General features: G+C 45.9%; 1 protein-coding gene across 1 annotated transcript in view; it reads left to right on the top strand.

Moving 5' to 3' along the window:
* The window catches only part of NT5E (5'-nucleotidase ecto), a 68,278-nt gene extending 48,719 nt beyond the window's left edge, over window positions 1–19,559 (top strand). Inside the window, exons 8-9 of the mRNA XM_039532555.1 lie at window positions 11,134–11,334; window positions 17,203–19,559. Of these exons, the coding sequence (XP_039388489.1) occupies window positions 11,134–11,334; window positions 17,203–17,366 (365 nt within the window). The 3' untranslated portion in view covers window positions 17,367–19,559. The remainder of the gene's footprint in view (window positions 1–11,133; window positions 11,335–17,202) is intronic.
* Window positions 19,560–19,626: the final 67 nt, after the last annotated feature.

Genomic DNA, 19,626 nt, shown 5'->3' with positions numbered 1-19,626 from the left:
CAAGGCCAGATCCTGGGGCAACCAGAGGCCTTGAGTGTGAAGGTTCCCGAGGTGGGCACCCCAACCCAGAGATGATGCATCCGTGGTTAGGGCCACCGAGGGTTGTGGTGGGTGGAAAGGCATCCCTGCGCAGACTCGAGAGGGGTCTAACCACCAAGTGAGGGAGTCGAGAACCGTCCTGGGGATAGTGAGCACCGAATCCAGACCGTCTCTGTGTGGACGGTATATTGAAGCAAGCCAGGTTTGGAAGGGACGGAGGCGTAGCCTCGCGTACTTGGTCACAAAGGTGCAGGAGGCCATGTGACCTACTAGGCTGAGGCAGGTGCGCATCGACGTTGTCAGAAAGGATTGATGACTTCGAATTATTGAAGACATTGCTTGAAAACGCGACTGGGGGAGGCAGGCCCTGGCCAGATTGGAGTCCAGAATAGCTCCAATGAAGTCTATTCTCTGCGTTGGTGTCAGAGTAGATTTTTCTGTGTTGATCATGAGGCCTAGGCTCCCAAAGAGGTCTTTGACGATGCACAAGTGCTGCAATACTTGTGACTGGGAAGTCCCTCGAATGAGCCAGTTGTCGAGATATGGGTAGACGTGTACTCAACGACGCCGGAGGGAGGCGGCTACTACAGCCATTCATTTGGTGAAGACTCTTGGGGCTGTAGAAAGGCCAAAGGGAAGCACCGTGAACTGGAAGTGTTGGTGGTTGACCATAAAACGGAGGTACCGTCTGTGCGGTGGATAAATGGCGATGTGGAAATACGCGTCCTTCATATCGAGGGCGGCATACCAGTCTCCTGGATCCAGGGATGGGATGATGGTCCCCAGGGATACCATGCGGAACTTCAGCTTTATCATGAATTTGTTGAGTTCTCGCAGGTCTAGGATTGGTCGGAGACCGCCCTTTGCCTTGGGGATTAAGAAGTAGCGGGAATAGAACCCTTTGCCCCTCATGTCTTTTGGCACCTCCTCTACGGCTCCCAGGTTTAGGAGCACCTGGACCTCTTGTAAGAGGAATTGCTCGTGAGAGGGGCCCCTGAAGAGGGACGGGGGGGGGGGTTGAAACAAACTGGAGGTGGTATCCCGCTTCCACCGTGCGGAGGACCCAACGATCCGAGGTCAGCTGGGACCAGGCAGGGAACAAAATGGGAGAGGCGGTTGAAAAAGGAGGGAGAAGGATCCGGCAGGGTAACTGGTGGGCCGTCCTCGGACGTCCCATCAAAAGTTTTGTTTGGGCCCCGTTGGTGGTTTAGGAGGCACTTGACTTTGGGTTCCCTGAGGGCCAGACTGTCTCCGCCGATTCCCCCTGCCGTGCCTTCTGGTAGCGTCCTGACGCGGCCTAGTCTGGTTGTACGGGCGGTGTGGCTGGGGCTGGAAGGACCTTCGTTGGGTCACCAGCATGTGCATACCCAGCGAGCGCATTATGACCCAATTGTCCTTCAGACTCTGCAACCTGGGGTCGGTTTTGTCTGAGAAAAGGCCCTGGCCCTCAAAGGGTAAATCCTGAATGGTCTGCTGCAATTCAGGGGGAAGGCCTGAAGCCTGTAGCCAGGAGATATGTCTCATCATCACTCTGGACGCGAGAGTTCTGGCCGCCGAGTCCGCTGCATCCAGAGAGGCCTGGAGGGAGGTTCTTGCCACCTTTTTACCCTCTTCAAGTAGGGCCGTAAACTCTGGATGGGACTCCTGGGGAAGAAGCTCCGTAAACTTCCCCACAGACACCCACGTATTAAAGTTATACCGACTTAGGAGGGCTTGTTGATTTGCCACCCTAAGTTGGAGGCCCCCAGCCGAGTATATTTTACGGCCTAGGAGGTCCATGCGTCTAGCCTCCTTCACCTTAGGAGCTGATGCTTGCTGGCCATGATGCTCCCGTTCGTTCACCGATTGGACAACCAGAGAGCAGGGAGGTGGGTGGGTGTAGAGATATTCGTACCCCTTTGAGGGGACCATATATTTTCTCTCTACTCCCCTAGCTGTAGGTGTAATTGAAGCTGGGGATTGCCAAATTGTGTCCGCATTGGCTTGTATAGTGTGGATGAACGGGAGAGCCACTCTAAGAGGTGCATCAGCCGATAAGATGTCCACGACCGGGTCCTCTATTTCAGCAACCTCCTCCATCTGCAAGTTCATATTCTGGGCCACCCTCCTCAAGAGGTCTTGATGGGCCCTGAGATCGATCAGGGGAGGGCCTGAGGAGGAAGTTCCTGCTACCGCCTCATCAGGTGAGGAGGAGGAGGAGAGGCCCAGGACCAACGGGTCTTGTGGTGGGTCGTGTACGTGAGGGGCATCATCTGCATCAGGTGGAACCTCGGTGACTGCAGACTGAATTGGAGCCTCGTCCGTGCCCGGGGGGGGGGGGGGGTGGCGGGCGGCTCACTGTCGCCTCTGGTACCCGGTGTTCTGACAGGGCCGACCGTTGAGCCACTGATGGGGCACCTTGGGCCTGGTGGTATGCCCAAGGTGTCCAAAAGGACCAGTGATGAGGCCCTTGTTCGTGGCTTTGTGTCTCTGGATAATGGCTGGGAACATCAGAGTCACGTTCCTGATGGTAGGATGCATTACCAGCCTGAGATGATACAGATGTGTCTCTCGAAGGCCACGTTGCTGCCAAGAGACCCTGGGAGGGCGCCACTGTTCTTGACGCTCGATCCCGGGGCGGTACCGGGGAGCGGTACCGGGCATGGTGGTACCGCAAGCAAGACCCGGACCTTCTACCATGCCGGTGCCGGGAGGTCGACCGGGATCTCGAGTCCCTGCGCCTGGAGGGACTGCGGGACACACGGTACCGAGATCGGTGCCGAGAGCTGGATCGGTGCCAGGAGTATCTGTCCGGTGAACGAGATGCTGAACGTTGCTGCGAGTTCGACCGGTACTGCGATGGAGAGCGGTGCTGGGACTGCGAGCGGTGCCGGGAGCAGGAACGGCGTGATTGAGAGCGTCTCCGAGACCGTGATCTGGAATGACGTCTCTCTGGTGGATCAACGGAAGGAGGCCTTATCAGGGCCGGCTTGCCGACGGATTGAACAACCCGCACTGGCGGTGCCGGGGGTTGAGGACGTATCGGCTCCGTCATAGCAATGAGCTCTCTTGCCATAGAGAAGGTCTCCGGCGTAGAAGGGAGAGCGAGCTCAACCACAGCATGAGCCGGGGAGCTGTCTGGCACTGGACTCAACGGCCCTAGTGGGACCAGAATCGACGGTGCCGCGCTAGGTGGAGCTGCCATCTGCGGTGCTGGTGTTGACGGTGCCACAGCGGATGCCGGTGTCCGACGAACCGTCTTAGACGAGCGCTCCTTCTGCGAGGCTGGGGTTGGAGCACTATGGCGTTTCCCAGTCGGGGAAAGGGAGTGGTGCCGAGGAGTCGGTGCCAGTAGAGGTCGGTGCCGGGACTCCTCCTCAGTACCGGAGTGATCCGGTGCCGAAGGCGCGCTCCTTACTGAGGCAGTCTGTTGGGCACTTGGTACCGGTGCTGCAGGACTAAGTGCCGACTCCATGAGGAGCTGCTTCAATCGAAAGTCCCACTCCTTCTTCGTCCTTGGTTTGAATGACTTGCAAATGCGGCACTTGTCAGTAAGGTGGGATTCCCCTAGGCACTTGAGGCAGGAGTCGTGGGGATCCCCTATTGGCATCGGCTTCTGGCACGCCGAGCACGGTTTGAATGCCGGTGCCTTGGGCATGAGCCCGCACCGGGGCGGAGGAAAGGGGTAATCCCCGATCCCCCCTTCAACTATATACACTAACTATAAATATAAGTACTAAAACTAACTATAACTACAAGAACTCGAACTATAAACACAGTAAAGAGCAAAGAACTATGAGAAGCTAGGGATGTGGAGATCAGCAAAGCCGCGCTCCACAGTTCTAACAACCGTCATGGGCGGTAAGAAGGAACTGAAGGGCCGTTGGGTCGGCAGGGGTATATATCCAGCGCTATAGCAGCGCCACCCCAGGGGGCGACCCAGCCGACCCACCGAGTGTTGCTAGGGTAAAAATCTTCCAACGAGCGTGAACGCAGCGCGCGCACACCTAATTGGAATCGATATGAGCAAGCACTCGAAGAAGAATAGCTATTACTCATCCTAAACAGATATCTTGTGCATCCCAATTTCCAGATGAGGAGCTGTTTGTGGAGGCAGAGAAATTAGTAGCTGAGAGATCAGAGAGGTTTCAACCCTCACTATCAAAACCAGCGTAAAAATCCATCGGTTGTTACCACTACCAAGGGTATCTAAGAAGGGATTATTCCTCTAGCAGAAGAAAAATCTGGAGTAGTGTTGGAATTATGAATAAAATTAGAAATTCATATTCATAATATGAGACCACCAGACACTAATTTAACCATAAATTCCTATATTAAGTCCAAAAGCCAAATGGTATTTTATACAATTGCTCTAAACATGCCTAACAGCCTGAAAATAAAGTCATTACACCCAATACAGTAACAAAGTATTTGTGGCCATGATCATTATACTTACAAGTAGGACAGGTCTAGGGAAAGCTCTCTCATTTGGGCAGATCAGGTAGGGTCTGACAAAGAACCTTCAAATTCAAAACTCTTTTTACACCCTTTAACAAACAAGTAATGTCATTGCCAATTACTGACTTCAGCTAAAAAAACAATTTGAGACAATTCCTTCTTAAGGTATGTCTACACTACGGGATTATTCTGATTTTACAGAAACCGGTTTTTGGAAACAGATTGTATAAAGTCGAGTGCACGCGGCAACACTAAGCACATTAATTCGGCGGTGTGCGTCCATGTACCGAGGCTAGTGTCGATTTCCGGAGCATTGCACTGTGGGTAGCTATCCCATAGTTCCCGCAGTTTCCCCCGCCCATTGGAATTCTGGGTTGACATCACAACGCATGATGGGGCAAAAACAGTGTCACAGGTGATTCTGGGTAAATGTCGTCAGTCAATTCTCCCTCCGTTAAAGCAACGGCAGACAATCATTTCACACCCTTTTCCCTGGATTGCCCTGGCAGACGCCATAGCACGGCAACCATGGAGCCCGTTTAGCCTTTTTTCACTGTCCCTGTATGTCTGCTGGATGCTGCTGACAGACGCGATACTGCAGTGCTACGCAGCAGCATCCCCTTGCCTTTGCAAGTTAGCAGAGACGGTTACCAGTCATAGTGTACCGTCTGCTGCTTTGCAAGTTGGCAATGACGGTTACCAGTCATATTGTACCATCTGCTGCTGTCATGGATGCTCCTGGCTGGCCTCGGTGAGGTCGGCTGGGGACGCATGGACAAAAATGGGAATGACTCCCCAGGTCATTCTCTTCTTTAAGTTTTGTCTAATGGAGAGTCAGTCCTGCCTAGAATATCAAGCAAGCCTACTAAAGAACCAGAGAGGCAAACAGCCACTCCGGGTCAGAGCCCCAGACATCCCGCAGAAATGATGAGCTGCATGCTATTCTAGGGGGTGCCCCTGCAACAATCCCACCCGTTGCTTGCCCACCCCTCCTTCCCCACCCATCCTGGGCTACCGTGGCAGTTATCCCCCCATTTGTGTGATGAAGTAATAAGGTATGCATGAATAAGAAACAACACTGACTTTATTGCCTCTGCAAGCAGAGATAAAAGGTGTGGGGGAGAGGAGCGCAGCCTCCAGCTGCTATGATACTCCAGGCAGGACTGAATCTCCATTAGACATCAAAAGGGGGAAGAGAGGGCAGCCTCCAGCTACTATGATACTCCAGGCAGGAGTGAATCTCCAGGAGACACAGCTTAAAGAAGGGAATGACTGGGAGTCATTTCCATTTTTGCCCAGGCGCCCCCGGCCGACCTCACTGAGGCCATCCAGGAGCACTCATGGGATGATGATGACGGATACCAGTCATATTGTACCGTCTGCCATCAGGAAGGGAAGGGAAGGGAATGCTGCTGTGTAGCGCTGCAGCACCGCGTCTGTCAGCAGCATCCAGTAGACATACGGTGACACTGAAAAAAGGTGAGAAACGATTTTTTTTCCCCTTTTCTTTCATGGCGGGGGGGAGCCTGACGACATATATCCTGAACCACCCGCAACAATGTTTTTGACCTTTCAGGCTTTGGGAGCTCAGCCAAGAATGCAAATGGTTTTCGGAGAGTGCGGGAACTGTGGGATAGCTAGAGTCCTCAGTCGTCCCCCCCACCCCCTCCGTGAGTGTCCATTTGATTCTTTGGCTTTCCGTTACGCTTGTCTCAGCTCCTCCACGCAGCACTGTGTTGAGACCCTATTGTGGCCTCTGTCTATCATAGCCTTGGAGATTTTTTCAAATGCTTTGGCATTTCGTCTTTTGGAACGGAGTTCTGATAGAACAGATTCATCTCCCCATACAGAGATCAGCTTCGGTATCTCCCATACGGTCCATGCTGGAGCTCATTTTTGATTCTGGGACTGCATGGTCACCTGTGCTGATCGGCGCTCCACGTTGGGCAAACAGGAAATGAAATTCAGAAGTTCGCAGGGCTTTTCCTGTCTACCTGGCCAGTGCATCCAAGTTCAGATTGCTGTCCAGAGCGGTCACAATGGTGCACTGTGGGATAGCGCCCGGAGGCCAATACTGTCGAATTGCGGCCACGCTAACCCTAATCCGAAATGGCAATACCAATTTCAGCACTACTCCCCTCGTCGGGGAGGAGTACAGATATCGATATTAAGAGCCCTTTATATCGATATAAAGGGCTTCGTTGTGTGGACGGGTGCAAGGTTAATGCAATTTAACGCTGGTAAATTCGATATAAACTCGTAGTGTAGACCAGGCCTTAGTTCCAGTCTTAATTCAGATAAGATTTACAACCACCTTTCTTCCCAAGGCCTTTCTGGCCAACAGTTTTCCATTGCACCTGGCTTCAGATAGGCTCTACTTTTAAAATAATACTGGTCTGTGGGGTGGGAACATTTATGTTGGCTCCTTTCTAGACAGATTTCCTGTGTCTTATTTAAAACCAACTGCAGTCACCCTTATCAGCCAGAGGCCTTCTTTTTAGAAGTATCCCCTTATCTCAGTTATTCTTTGAGCCAGATATCCTATCTACTTCATTCCTTCTGGCCTTATAACTTACTGTTTTCAAGGCCTCCCTTCTGCTTGTGAGTCAGGGACTTTCTTTGCAACATGCATCTTATTTTCTTAACCAAGCTTAAGCTGACACATTCTTTAATTTCATATTTATGCTACAAACAGAAACTTCCAAGGAAACCTAGGTAAGTTTTCTTTCAAACCAACCAAATCCTCAGCATGATGGGGATGGGGGGAATTTGAGTACAAGAGCTTAGAGTTCCGCCACAAGATTCTTCCTTCTGATTCACCCTCTGCATCCTGAGTCTTAAATGGCAGGTAGTAGTCAGAGTAAAGCACAGGTCGCACATTAATCCTATATCCCTGCATAGATAGCATGCAGTCAATACCCTGTGTAGGGAAATAGTCTATCAGAAACCGGGATGGGGATGGTTATGCCTAGTGGTCAGAGCTGTGGCAGGCTAGTGGCTGGAGCCTGGGGGACAGAGCCAGGATCAGGAGTCCAGAGCAGGGCTGGACCAAGGCCAGAGTAAGAGCAAGGCAGGGACAGGATGAGGAACAAGGCTGGAGCAGGCTAAGGCTTGTGGATTCTGGTTCTGCTAACAGGTAGAGAAGAGTTCCAACTTATGAGTCACCAAACCAGCTCCAGACATGTGGCTTGGCTGGAACCTAGCACAGGAGTGACTCATCTATGCATGTGGTTTAATGAGGTTCTGGTTCAGGGATGACTCATAGAATATCAGGGTTGGAAGGGACCTCAGGAGGTCATCTAGTCCAACCACCTGCTCAAAGCAGGACCAATCCCCAGACAGATTTTTGCCCCATATCCCTAAATGGCCCCCTCAAGGGTTGAATTCACAACCCTGGGTTTAGCAGTCCAATGCTCAAACCACTGAGCTATCCCTCCCCTTACACAGACTCAGTCATAACTAGAAAGCTGCTGGAAGGGATTCATAGCTACAAGTCCTTCAAAATCAAGAAGAGCTCCTGATCCCAATGCAGAGAATTGCTCACCCAGATTTCAAAACAGACATGGCTCTAGCTGTAATTTTACCATAACGGTAAAGATTTGCAAAGATCCAAGACTTTGCATCAGTCACTTCCTGAGGGGGTCATCAGTAGCCAGTTGTCTCCAATGAGTAGGATTGCTGGTATTGTGCATCAGCTCTATCCCCTGAGCAGGTTTCTGAAAATGTGCCTGAAGAAATTCTTTCTGAGAGCCTAGAAACATGCAATTGATGCAGTGGAAAATGAGGTGTCATTCTGAGATCACATCTGAAGGCCCCTTTGTGCACAGATGGGTGCAAACAACATGCTGAGAGTCAACCCAATTTTCACTTTAGACCTTGCATACTCACTCTGGAAGCAAGCCTGAGTGGGGAGCATATTTGGAAGACAGACTTCCAAAAGCGCAGAGTACACATCCCTTTAGTTCACTCTGACAGCACTATCGGGATGTGTCTGCACAAAAAACTAAAAACCACAAACATGGTCACATGGAATTGGACCAATAGTCCATTAAGTCCATTATTGTCTATGACAGTGTGACAGTGGCTAGTACCAGCTGCACCAGTAGACGGTGCAAGAGCCCACCTAGCAGGCAATCACAGAGAAGTCTCCTACTACCTTCTAGTCAAGGTTATCTTATGATTGATTGTATCCCTTCCAAAACTTGGGCGTAATCAGAGCTCAAAGTTTGTCTGTGGGAATGGAAATAATGTCCTGGTTAGAAAACAATCTGCTGCCTTTCAAGACAGTTTACATAAAGACAAAGGGAGAGCTGAAGGTCCACTGGCCCAGAAGGCACTTTGGACTTGCGAGATAGTCAAGGACCCCACATTGTACCTGCTGAAGAGACCAAATCGCTTGAAGCAGAGATTCCTTCATTCAGACCAGGAACACCTACAGTTAACAGCCTGGGCGTCAGAAGAAAAGTGTAGTTCAACATGGATTCTCCATTACAGTTTGGTATCTTGACAGAACTCAGCCAGGAAGTCTCATGTATTGATCTGATCAAATGTACGTTTCTAGTGCAAGGGGAGCAGCAGAAACTGTCTCTTTGTGCAGTGCCGAGCACATCGGGATCCTAACCTCTAGATGCTATTGTGATACACATTATAATAGTTACAAAGTCCTGGTGATCTGAGCTACATTAGGGTTTCATCAGGATGACGGGTTGGAGTCCTACATCCCAAGCACCATAAAAACAGGTACCAGCCCTAGTGGCATTCTGTAGGTAGGCTCACTGGATTCTCCATTTGAGTATCATCAGATGCCAAAATAAGTCAATAACAGATTAGACAAGTCCTGTGGCTGGTTTTTCTAGTTGCCATTACCTCTGAAAGGCAAGCTTTGGAATTAGTTCCTCAATCTATACAAGAACCACATTGATGTTGTCATGAGGAAAAGGTTATTCTTGTAACTCCAGAATCTTTTCTATTCAAGGTAAGTTCTTTCCACAGTTTCTGGGAGATAGTGCCATCATTTTGGCCATCCAAAATGCCAGGGCATTAGGGCCTCAAGTTTCCCACAGGTAGTGAAACAGAATAAGAAACTTCTTACCAGATAACTTTTTCTGTTAGCAGCTTTTCTCTGAATTCAGCCTGCCTTGCTAGTCTGGTAAATGACCAGAATATAAAATTGAAAATTTTCTCTGAAGGGCAACTTGGACATATATTGTCTTAAAGTTAATTAATACACTATATCAAGTTGTTCTCTTAATGCTAATAGTAGGTTGTTGGAGCATTTCTCTAGCTTTGGAACAACTCTTCAGGTGGCCTGAGCTGAAGGGCAGGGCTTAGTTCTAGGGCCTCCAGCAACAACACTGGACCACCTCCAAATACCATAGGTGGGGGGCATTAACCCATTAATAGTGAATGAAGATAGAAACTACTAACAGAAAGAGAATGACCAGGTAAGAAACATCTCATTCACGTCTGTTCATGTAAGAACGTTCTTAACCAGCCTGAGGAGACATGCAGGAGCAGCTGCACCAGATTCTGTAATCCAGCTTGTGCTGTAGCAGTTCCAGAGCAGTGGGTAGGGTATTCACTTTTATTTCAATAATCTGTTTGTTATAGCAATGGCTTGACTGGAACTTTTGACTAATTAGGGTACCTGCCTCTAAGGAGGGTAAAATGGCATTCTGCTTAAAATTGACCTAGAGAGGTGTGTCTGGCTTCCCTGCAGACTCCTATTTCCTGGTTCCTGTTTTCAGTCCTTTGGTTAAAAAAACTGCGCTAAATCAGTCCAGTGCATAACCTCAACTGTCCTTTCAAATCTCTTGTCAGTTTGTCACAGTGTCACTGTGCTATGATCTGACTGTGAGGTACCCTAAGAACTCTATTGATTGGATCACTAACCCTTTTGAAGGGAGTTGTTTCCTGTACCCGACTGCTGATCATCTTGACCTGTTTGTACTTCCTTTAATGGTAGCTCTACTGCAGGTTCATTCTGTTGCCTTCAGATTAAGAGACACCTTAATGTAATTGCATGGTTGGTAGGTTTCATTGTCTGGCTCTGCATTTTAATACTGTATTAATGAGTTATGGCCTGAGTTATACCATACGTAGTTTACAAGGAGGCCAAGAAGTCCATAGAGCCTAGATTGATTTGAGTTAGTAGCTACAGTATAAAAAAGAATGAAGAACATAGCCACTATCTGTAATAACCATGTGTTTGCACATTCCTTCATACTATTATCTTACTGGTTGAAATGAGCATGTAAACAAATGCATGACAAGGAGGCAGACTAGGAATATGATGAAGAGGAGGAGGTGTCTGATCTCCAATATCATAATCCCACCCACTCCCCAATGAACTGTTTGTGTGTGTCAGCAGCCAGGAGGGAACTGGGAAAAGAAAAAGGGTATGGAGCTTGAGATGGGTTGCTCCCTCTGTTTTCACAGTTCCAGTAACCATGAATTTTCTGGAGTAAAGAGTAAGAGCTGATTTGTGTGTAAGAGGGGGACAGGGCAGGATGCTATTTACAATAAGAATGTTCTCTTTCAAAAGTCAGGCCTAATTCTCACATGCGGAAGTGTAGAGTGTCAGTTTAACGATTTTATGGATCTGAGGTGCTCATTGGAGCTATTGAAAGTGATGTCTAAAAATGTGTTTTCTCCTAGGCATTCACGTGGTCTACGATCTTTCCAGACCACCAGGAAGCAGAGTTGTCAGCATAGAAGTTCTTTGCACAGCCTGTAGAGTACCAGCCTATGTACCACTCCAAATGGATGAAACGTACAAAGTGATTCTTCCTTCTTTTCTGCAGCAGGGAGGAGATGGATATTCTATGCTAAAAAATAAATCACTGAGTCACAATCAGGGTAAGCGTAGACACTCCATATTGAATATGTAGCAAGCTATTAGCTGTGTAGTGGACATCAAAGACTAACATCCCCCTAGTTTTAAGAATGTTAAAGATGTTGCTATAATACAAGACCTCACAGTTTCATCTTAAATAGAATGGATATAATTTGCTTTGAGTCACTGGACACTCAGGGCTAATCATCCAGATTTAACTCCGTATCTTTCAGTTGATAATTGTTAGGCCTGATCCTGAGAGAAACTAAGCACCTGCAACTTCCATTGAAATCAGCCTCTCTCAGAATCAGGTTATCTGGCTGCATGTAACAGCTTAGACTAGCACAGAGCAGGAAACAGTGTCACTAATATATCATTTTAAGGAAATGAGCAGAAGCGTGCCAGAGGGGCCACAATGGTATCTGCACTAGATACACCATGCACAATAATAAATGGAGAGAGTGGCTGTTTTCATCTACACCTCAAACATGCTACCAACTAGAAATATATTTGCTCAAGTAGCTTTTACCAAAAAGATTAGTCCAAAATCTAAAGGAGAGTCAGTGTCACGTGAGGATCACCGAAGCTGCATCACCAGGTACTGAGGTATCCACTGGACAACATAGAAACAAGTTATAGAAGGGGAAAAAAATCCTTATTCTGTACAAAATAGAGCCAGCATTTCAAAAGCTAGCGCTGCATCTTTTGCTCCTATTGGAGCCCCGTATCAGATTATGACTAGTCACGTACAAGTATATAGCATCAACATGCAACTGATGGTACAAGAATAAAAGCCAAGCCAGCACCAGAGGGAAAGAAAACGAATGGATTTTTCTAACGCCATTTTAAGAATACTTAAAACAGCATTTAAGTGTTTAGCAAGTACAATACTCTGCCCTGTATAGCTGCCATCCAAATCTGTTAGGAAGAAAAACTTTTAACAGATTTAATGTTTAACATATATTGTTAACAGCCACTTGTTTATTCAAATTCATTTCTGAAGATACACAAAGGACAAAGCTTCCCATAAAACAGAGTACCCTGGAAAGGCATGCTTCTAGATCTAGCACAAGTTTCCATTTGGTCTGTAGTGTTACCTGATTTCGATGGGTCTCCCATTTCCAGACTGGCTACTGTCCTGTTAGCTCAGCCCACAAAAATATAAAGAAAGTTCCCTTTTGGTCTTCAACAAAAGGTGATGCCATTTTAGATTTGGTGGGGGTGAGTAGTGAGGACCTCATAGAAGAACTGATCCTAAAGGACAACTTTGTTTTGAGTGATCTTGAGCTAATTCAATTTAAACTAAGTGGAAAGATAAACAAAAATAGATTTGCAATAAGGGTCCTTGATTTCAAAAGAAGGGAATTGGTTAGGGAAGTGGACTGGACTGAACAACTGAAAGATCTGAATGTGGAGGAGGCTTTTAATTACTTAGTTTCTGCAGCTTTGCACTTATCTGAAGCCTGCATCCCAAGCAAGGGGAAAAATTTGTAAGGAAGGGGTTGCAGACCAATCTGGCTGAGTGAGTATTTAAAACAGGTGATTAAGAGAAAGCAGAAGGCCTACAAGGAATGGAAGCTAATTCTTGGAGGTCAGAAAGTGTAGGGATAAAGTAAGAGCTGCCCAATGCCAAGCAGAGTTGGACTTTGCAAAGGAAATTAAAACCAATAGTAAAAGGTTCTATAGCTATGTAAGTAAGGGAAGAAGAAATGGGATTGCTGAGGATGGGGTGGAGATGAAAGTCTAGGCATGGTCCAACACTTAAACAAATACTTTGCCTCAGTTTTTAATGAGGCTAATGAAGAGCTTGGGGTAGTGGCTAATGGCAATGAGGATATGGGGGTAGAAATTACACATCTGAGGTGGAAGTCAAACTCAAATAGCTTTATGGGGCTAAACTGGGGGGCCTGGATAATCTCCATCCAAGAATATTAAAGGAACTGGCACATGAAATTGCAAGTCCAATAGCAAGGATTTTAATGAATGTGTAAACTCAGTAGTCGTACCCTATGTCTGGAAAATTGCTAATGTAGATCCTATTTTTAAGAAAGGGGGGAAAATGTGATTTAGGAAACTACAGGCTTGTTAGTTTGACCTCAATTGTATTCAAGGTCTTGGAACAAAAAGAGAAAGTAGTTAAGGACATAGAGGTGAACAATAATTGGGATAAAATACAACATGGTTTTACAAAAAGTAAATCATGCCAGAGCAACCTGATCTCCTTCTTTGAGAAGATACCTGTTTTTTTAGACAATAGAAATGCAACGGATTTTATCTACCTGGATTTCACTAAGGCATTCAATACAGTTTCATATGAGAAATTATTAATTTGGAGAAGATGGGGATTAATATGCTGTGACGGAGCGGTTCTGGCGGGACCCAACTGAGAGTGCCAAATTAGGACCAATTGCTCAAACAGGGCAGTCACAGCCCTAGGCTGGGGTTTTTCCACCTCTAAGGCAAACCAAACCAGCCAGACAAAAGGGACTTCAGTCTCACCCCACTGGCTAACCACAAGTCACACAAGCAATTTCCTTAGACACTCCAGTCTCCCAGTATCACCACCAGTGCACCTGTCCTGGGGATGAATGGTTATGAAAACCAACACCCCAATAAAAGAAAAAGGTTCTCTCGATCCCAAAGGACCAAGCCCCAGACCCAGGTCAATATACACATCTGATCTTACCCACAAATCACGCTGTTGCCAATCCTTTAGAATATAAAATCTAAAGGTTTATTCATAAAGGGAAAAAGGTAGAGATGAGAGCTAGAATTGGTTAAATGGAATCAATTACATAGAGTAATGACAAAGTTCTTAGTTCAGGCTTGTAACAGTGATGGAGTAAACTGCAGGTTTAAATCAAGTCTCTGGAGAACATCCCCTGCTGGGATGGGTCGTCAGTCCTTTGTGCAGAGATTCAGTTTGCAGCAAAGTGCCTCCAGAGGTAAGAAGCAGGACTGAAGACAAGATGGAGATTAAGCATCAGCCTTATATAGGCTTTTCCAGGTGTAAGAATCTCTTTGTCCTTACTGTGGAAAATTCCAGCAAAATGGAGTCTGCAGTCACATGGACAAATCTCTGCATACCTTGCTGAGTCACAAGGCGTGTCTGCCTTCTCTCCATGGATCAATTGTGTAGCTGATGGTCCTTAATGGGCCATCAAGCAGGCTAGGCAGAGCTAACACCACCTTGTCTGGGATGCTTTCCCCAGAAGCACAGCACCAACTTGAAATACAGACAGCATAGAGCCAACATTCATAACTTCAACTAAAAATGATACATGCACACAGACAGCATAATCATAACCAGCAACCCATAACCTGGTCTTAGACACCTCATATGACCCCCTTTACATCAGATTTGGTGCCACTACAGGACCTTGGTTGCAACCCATGTTCTATATGGTCCCAATTTATATCAATAACGTCACATATGCGACTTGAAAGGTGGATAAGGAAGTGGCTAAAGGAGAGACTACAAAGGTGAACTGTCAGGCTGGAGGGAGGTTACTAGTGGAGTTCCTCAGGGAGCGGTCTTGGGATCAATCTTATTCAACATTTTTTATTACTGACTTTGGCATAAAAAGTGAGCTAATAAAATTTGTGGATGACACAAAGGTGGTAGATATTGTCAATATGGGGGAGGACTGTAATATACAAGATCTGGATGACCTTGTAAACTAGAGTAATAGAAATTAGATGAAATTTAATAGTACAAAGTGCAAGATCATGCATTTATGGACTAACAAGAAGAATTTTTGCTATAAGCTAAGGACTTATGTCAGTTGGAAATGACGGAGGAGAAAGAGGTGGGTGTACTGGTTGATCACAGGATGACTATGAGCTGTCAGTGTGATGTGGCTGTGAAAAAGACTAATGCAATCCTATGATGCATCAGGTGAAGTATTTCCAGTAGAGACAGGGAAGTGATATCTCATCTGGAATATTATGTTCAGTTCTGGTTGCCCATGTTTAAGAAAGATGAATTCAAATTGGAACAGGTGCAGCGAAGGGCTACTCAGATTAACTGAGGAATAGAAAACCTACTTTGAGGGGAGACTCAAAGAGCTTGGCTTGTTTAGCCTAACCAAAAGAAGCCTGAAGGGAGATATGATTGCTCTCTATAAATACATCAGCGGGATAAATACCAGGGTGGGAGAGGACTTGTTTAAGTTAAGCACCACTGTGAACACAAGAACAAATGCAATATAAACTGGCCATCAACAAGGTTAAGCTTGAAATTAGGTGAAGGTTTCTAACCATCAGAGGGGTGATGTTCTGGAGCCAGGGCCGCCCAGAGGATTCAGGGGGCCTGGGGCAAAGTGAGGGAGCTGCGGCACTTGTACTCACCGGGCAGCGCTCTGGGTCTTCAACGGCATTTTGGCGGTGGGGGGCCCTTCAGTCTCTTCGCGTCTTTGGCATCACTGAAGGGCCCCCTGCCACCGAAGATTCAGACCGCCGCCGGGCCAGGGCTTGTGGGGCCTGGGGCAAAGTGCCGCATTTGCTCCCTCCTTCCCCAGGTGGCCCTGTCTGGAGCCACCTCCCAAAGGGAGCAGTGGGGGCAAAAAACTTGCAAGACTGAGCTTGATAAGTTTATGGAGGGGCTGGTATGACAGGACTGCCTGCAATGGCATGTGGCCTATTAGCAACTGCCAGTAGCAAAAATTCCCAATGGCTTGATCTGGGACAGTAGATGGGGAGAGCTCTGAGTTACTACAGAGAATCCTTTCCCAGGTATCTGCCTGGTGGGTCTCGCCAACATGCTCAGGGTTTAACTGATCCCCGTATTTGGGTAGGGAAGGAATTTCCTCCCCGAGTCAGAGTGGCAGAGACCCTGGGAGTTTTTCACCTTCCTCTTCAGCATAGGGCCTGGCTCACATGTAGGTTTAAACTAATGTACATAGTGGAGTTTCTGTAACTTGAAGTCTTTAAACCATGATTTGAGGACTTCAGTAACTCAGCCAGAGGCTAGGGGTCTATTAGAGGGGTGGGGTGAGGTTCTGTAGCCCGCAATGTGCAAGAATTCAGTGGTGGTCCTTTCTGACCTTAGTCTAAGAGTCTATGGTTATCGTGTCCCTCACAGATGGGATCTTTCGAACCATAGCTATTTCAAAGTTAATCTATAGTGCCTTTATCTTCATTAGGTGAATATATTTTGCATAATTACCACTTTTGTAATGTTAAAACAACTCCTAGTAAAACTCTCTGCAGAAATGAATTAACATACTGATAGAAAATTCACATGGAGTCTGTGTGCACAAGGAAGCGCACAGTTCCTAAACACACTAAAGGTGTAACACTGGAAAGGTACAGTGCATAACCGGTCAGCTATGCATACCTGTTACCTGCCTAACAATGCACAGTGTCAGAGGAGCCTTTGGAAATGGGACTCGGGATCCCTGTTTGTGTAAATATGCTAGATATGCACTAGTAACCCTGCAAAGATAAACCAAAGTAACTATGGCAAGGGCAATGCTCTTCCCAATAAACTTTCAGCTGCCCACCATGGACATTCTGGAAAAAACTTTTCACAATAGTTGAACTGTTCTAGCTGTCCATCCCTGTAGAAGACACATTTTTAATCCATTGTGATTTCCCCAGCCCCTTGATGTCATAAACCAGTGATTTGCAATCTTAAAAATTTTCAAATGGAGGTGTGGAACCCTTTGGAAATCTTAGACATGGTCTGTGGCCCCCCAAGGGTCTGCAGACCACAGGTTGAAAACCACTGTCATAAATAATTGTGCTCTCCTGAATATGAAAATGTAGCAGAAAGCAATTCCTCCTTCAAGGGAAATTAGTTAAAAATGAGAAAACAAAGTTTGAGGGTGGTATTTAACATTACTATTAATTTCACAATATATATATATGTATAACTTCTGTTTATCTAGGTGATCTTGATGTTGAAGTAGTTTCCACTTACATCTCTAGAATGGGACGTGTTTTTCCAGCAGTTGAAGGACGAGTGAAGTTTTCTGCAGGAAATTTCATCCAAGGAAGTATTATGCTGATTGCTGGCTTATTCACTGTGATATTCCTGCACTTCATTTTTTAAATTCTCATTTGCAATGCTTTTAGACTGCTGCTAGAATGCCTGCTCCCCTCCCCTTTGCCTGCACCTCCCAGCACGTGTTTAAACAGGTCCTATCATGCATTCAGTAATTATAGTGGAGGGCCAGTTGTATGACAGTCAAGATTGAGACCAGCTCTCTTTAAAACATGGCTCTTCTAAATGCTGTACTATGAGCTTGGTTACCTAGGTTGCCTTGAAATTTGGTGTGCTTTGTAGGGGTTTGAGGTAGGAATATTGATCCACATTTGGGGTCACTTGACTAAGGGCTTCCTGAGATGTGTCTCTCTGGGGAACAAACAAAACAGCTTTGCTGAAGTTTGACACATTCTAACAGTTTTTTTGCCCAGATCTGGGTATCAAAGCTTGGCTCTGAAAAAAAGCTGTGACACATACTATACACAAGTTGAAGTGCACTTCCTTGATATTTATACCCTCAAACTCAAGTTCCAAAAAGCAAAGCATTAAAGGAAAATATCTTATTCCATGGAGAAATATTGTATTCTGTAGAAATATTTACAAGCATATCAGTGTAAAATTTTCTCTCCATCTCTTCCCATGCACACTGAAACAGTGAAATCAACAAATCTTTTTTTCAACAGTGTAAGTAAATTCCTACTTATAGATGCATTACTACTTTCCTCTGTTCACTATGGATAAAGTTTTCACATTTGTTTTCAACCCTGCAGTTTTCAATCACACTTATTTTGGCTACGTCAGCGGCTGAGATAATTTCCCCCCTCTAACAGAGATTGGTTTAAACACTGAAGCATAGTCAGACATAAGTTCCTCTTACACTAGGAGATTAAGACTGCCACATTATTAGAAAGGTGGGTTCCCAGGAAGTTGCAGAGTTTTGGGATTTCACATGCACTTATTCCTTGAACAGGTACTCTTTTTACAGAGGCCGCAATTGACATTTTCTTATCTACAAGTGGAAGAGGCAAAGACTTCCAGCAGAATAAAAGTTAGTCTGATTAACAGATTGGTGTCATAGAATAGAATCTCAGGGTTGGAAGGGACCTCAGGAGATCATCTAGTCCAACCCCCTGGTCAAAGCAGGACAAATCCCCAGGGTTTTTTTGTTTTTGAACCCCAGTTCCCTAAATGTCCCCCTCAAGGACTGAGCTCACAACCCTGGGTTTAGCAGGCCAATGCTCAAACCACTGAGCTATCCCTCCCCCCTTTTTAAGCAGACTTGAAAACACAGCAAAAGGTTACACCTATGAGCCAAGCATTGGAACCTTGTAGATAGCTTCAGCTGTAATTCTGCTGTATCCTTCAAGTTATCCAGTAAGGTGGATTTGGCCAGCAGAATTAACATTTTAGCTATCTTTGTGCAAAAGGGAGGCGGGAGTAAATGGGAAGGGGGATATAAAAATTGTGACTCAGGCTGATTACGAGTTTCAGATTTGTGTACTTCTTTTAAGCTTCTTGTTAGCTTTGTATTCTATCTTATTTGGTGTTGACATTTTCTGAAAGTGCTGCCCAGGCGTATCTGTGAAAAGGTATAGCATGGACATGTAATATGTAACTTGTCAATGGGTTTTCTAATGGCTAGTTTGAAGGGGGGAAAAAAGCTTAAAATGCATGGTGGGGGGGCGGGGAGAGAATCTCAACATGGAAAGTTTCTTTAAACATATTCCATTAAGAACAGATTGGGGCTCCAACTCCAGTTTTTTAGTCCTCTAAGGAAGACTCTGGCAAGACTTCGTATGTGTGATATTTCTGAAGTGCTTCATGTTTCAGCATCAGTTGCTAGATAAACTGAACACTTTAATGATCATTAGCTTCCTGTTCTCTACAATATGTAAGTACTTTTCATGCTAACCAAGTATGAAAGGCCAAAAACTAAATAAGCTTTGAGGTAATGATTTACTTGCAATAGATTCATTTTCTTCACTTTTTATAAAAAAAGAGACATGGAGATTTATTTTGGGGAAAATTTTAGCAATATTTTACAACCTTAATTTAGCAAAGCTAAATTTATAGCAAAGCCACTTCCCCACAAAAATCTTCCCCATTCCAGAGTTTTTCAAAATATCCTTTCAGGACGATGACCCCTTTGTTTTTATCAGTACACATTTAGGTTTGGTCCTCTACACGTCTGCTTTTCAATGTACAATAAACATTACCATATTCTCTCCTATACTCATTTTACAAAAAATTGTCAGTATTTTGTCTATTAGCAATAGTTACACTTTTGAGGAGAAGGGTAACGAGTTCAAATAGGAGACAAAGTTCT

Source organism: Mauremys reevesii, linkage group 3, assembly GCF_016161935.1.
Source record: "Mauremys reevesii isolate NIE-2019 linkage group 3, ASM1616193v1, whole genome shotgun sequence".
Classification (NCBI taxonomy): Eukaryota; Metazoa; Chordata; order Testudines; family Geoemydidae; genus Mauremys; species Mauremys reevesii.
This window is presented reverse-complemented; position numbering and strand designations above follow the sequence as displayed.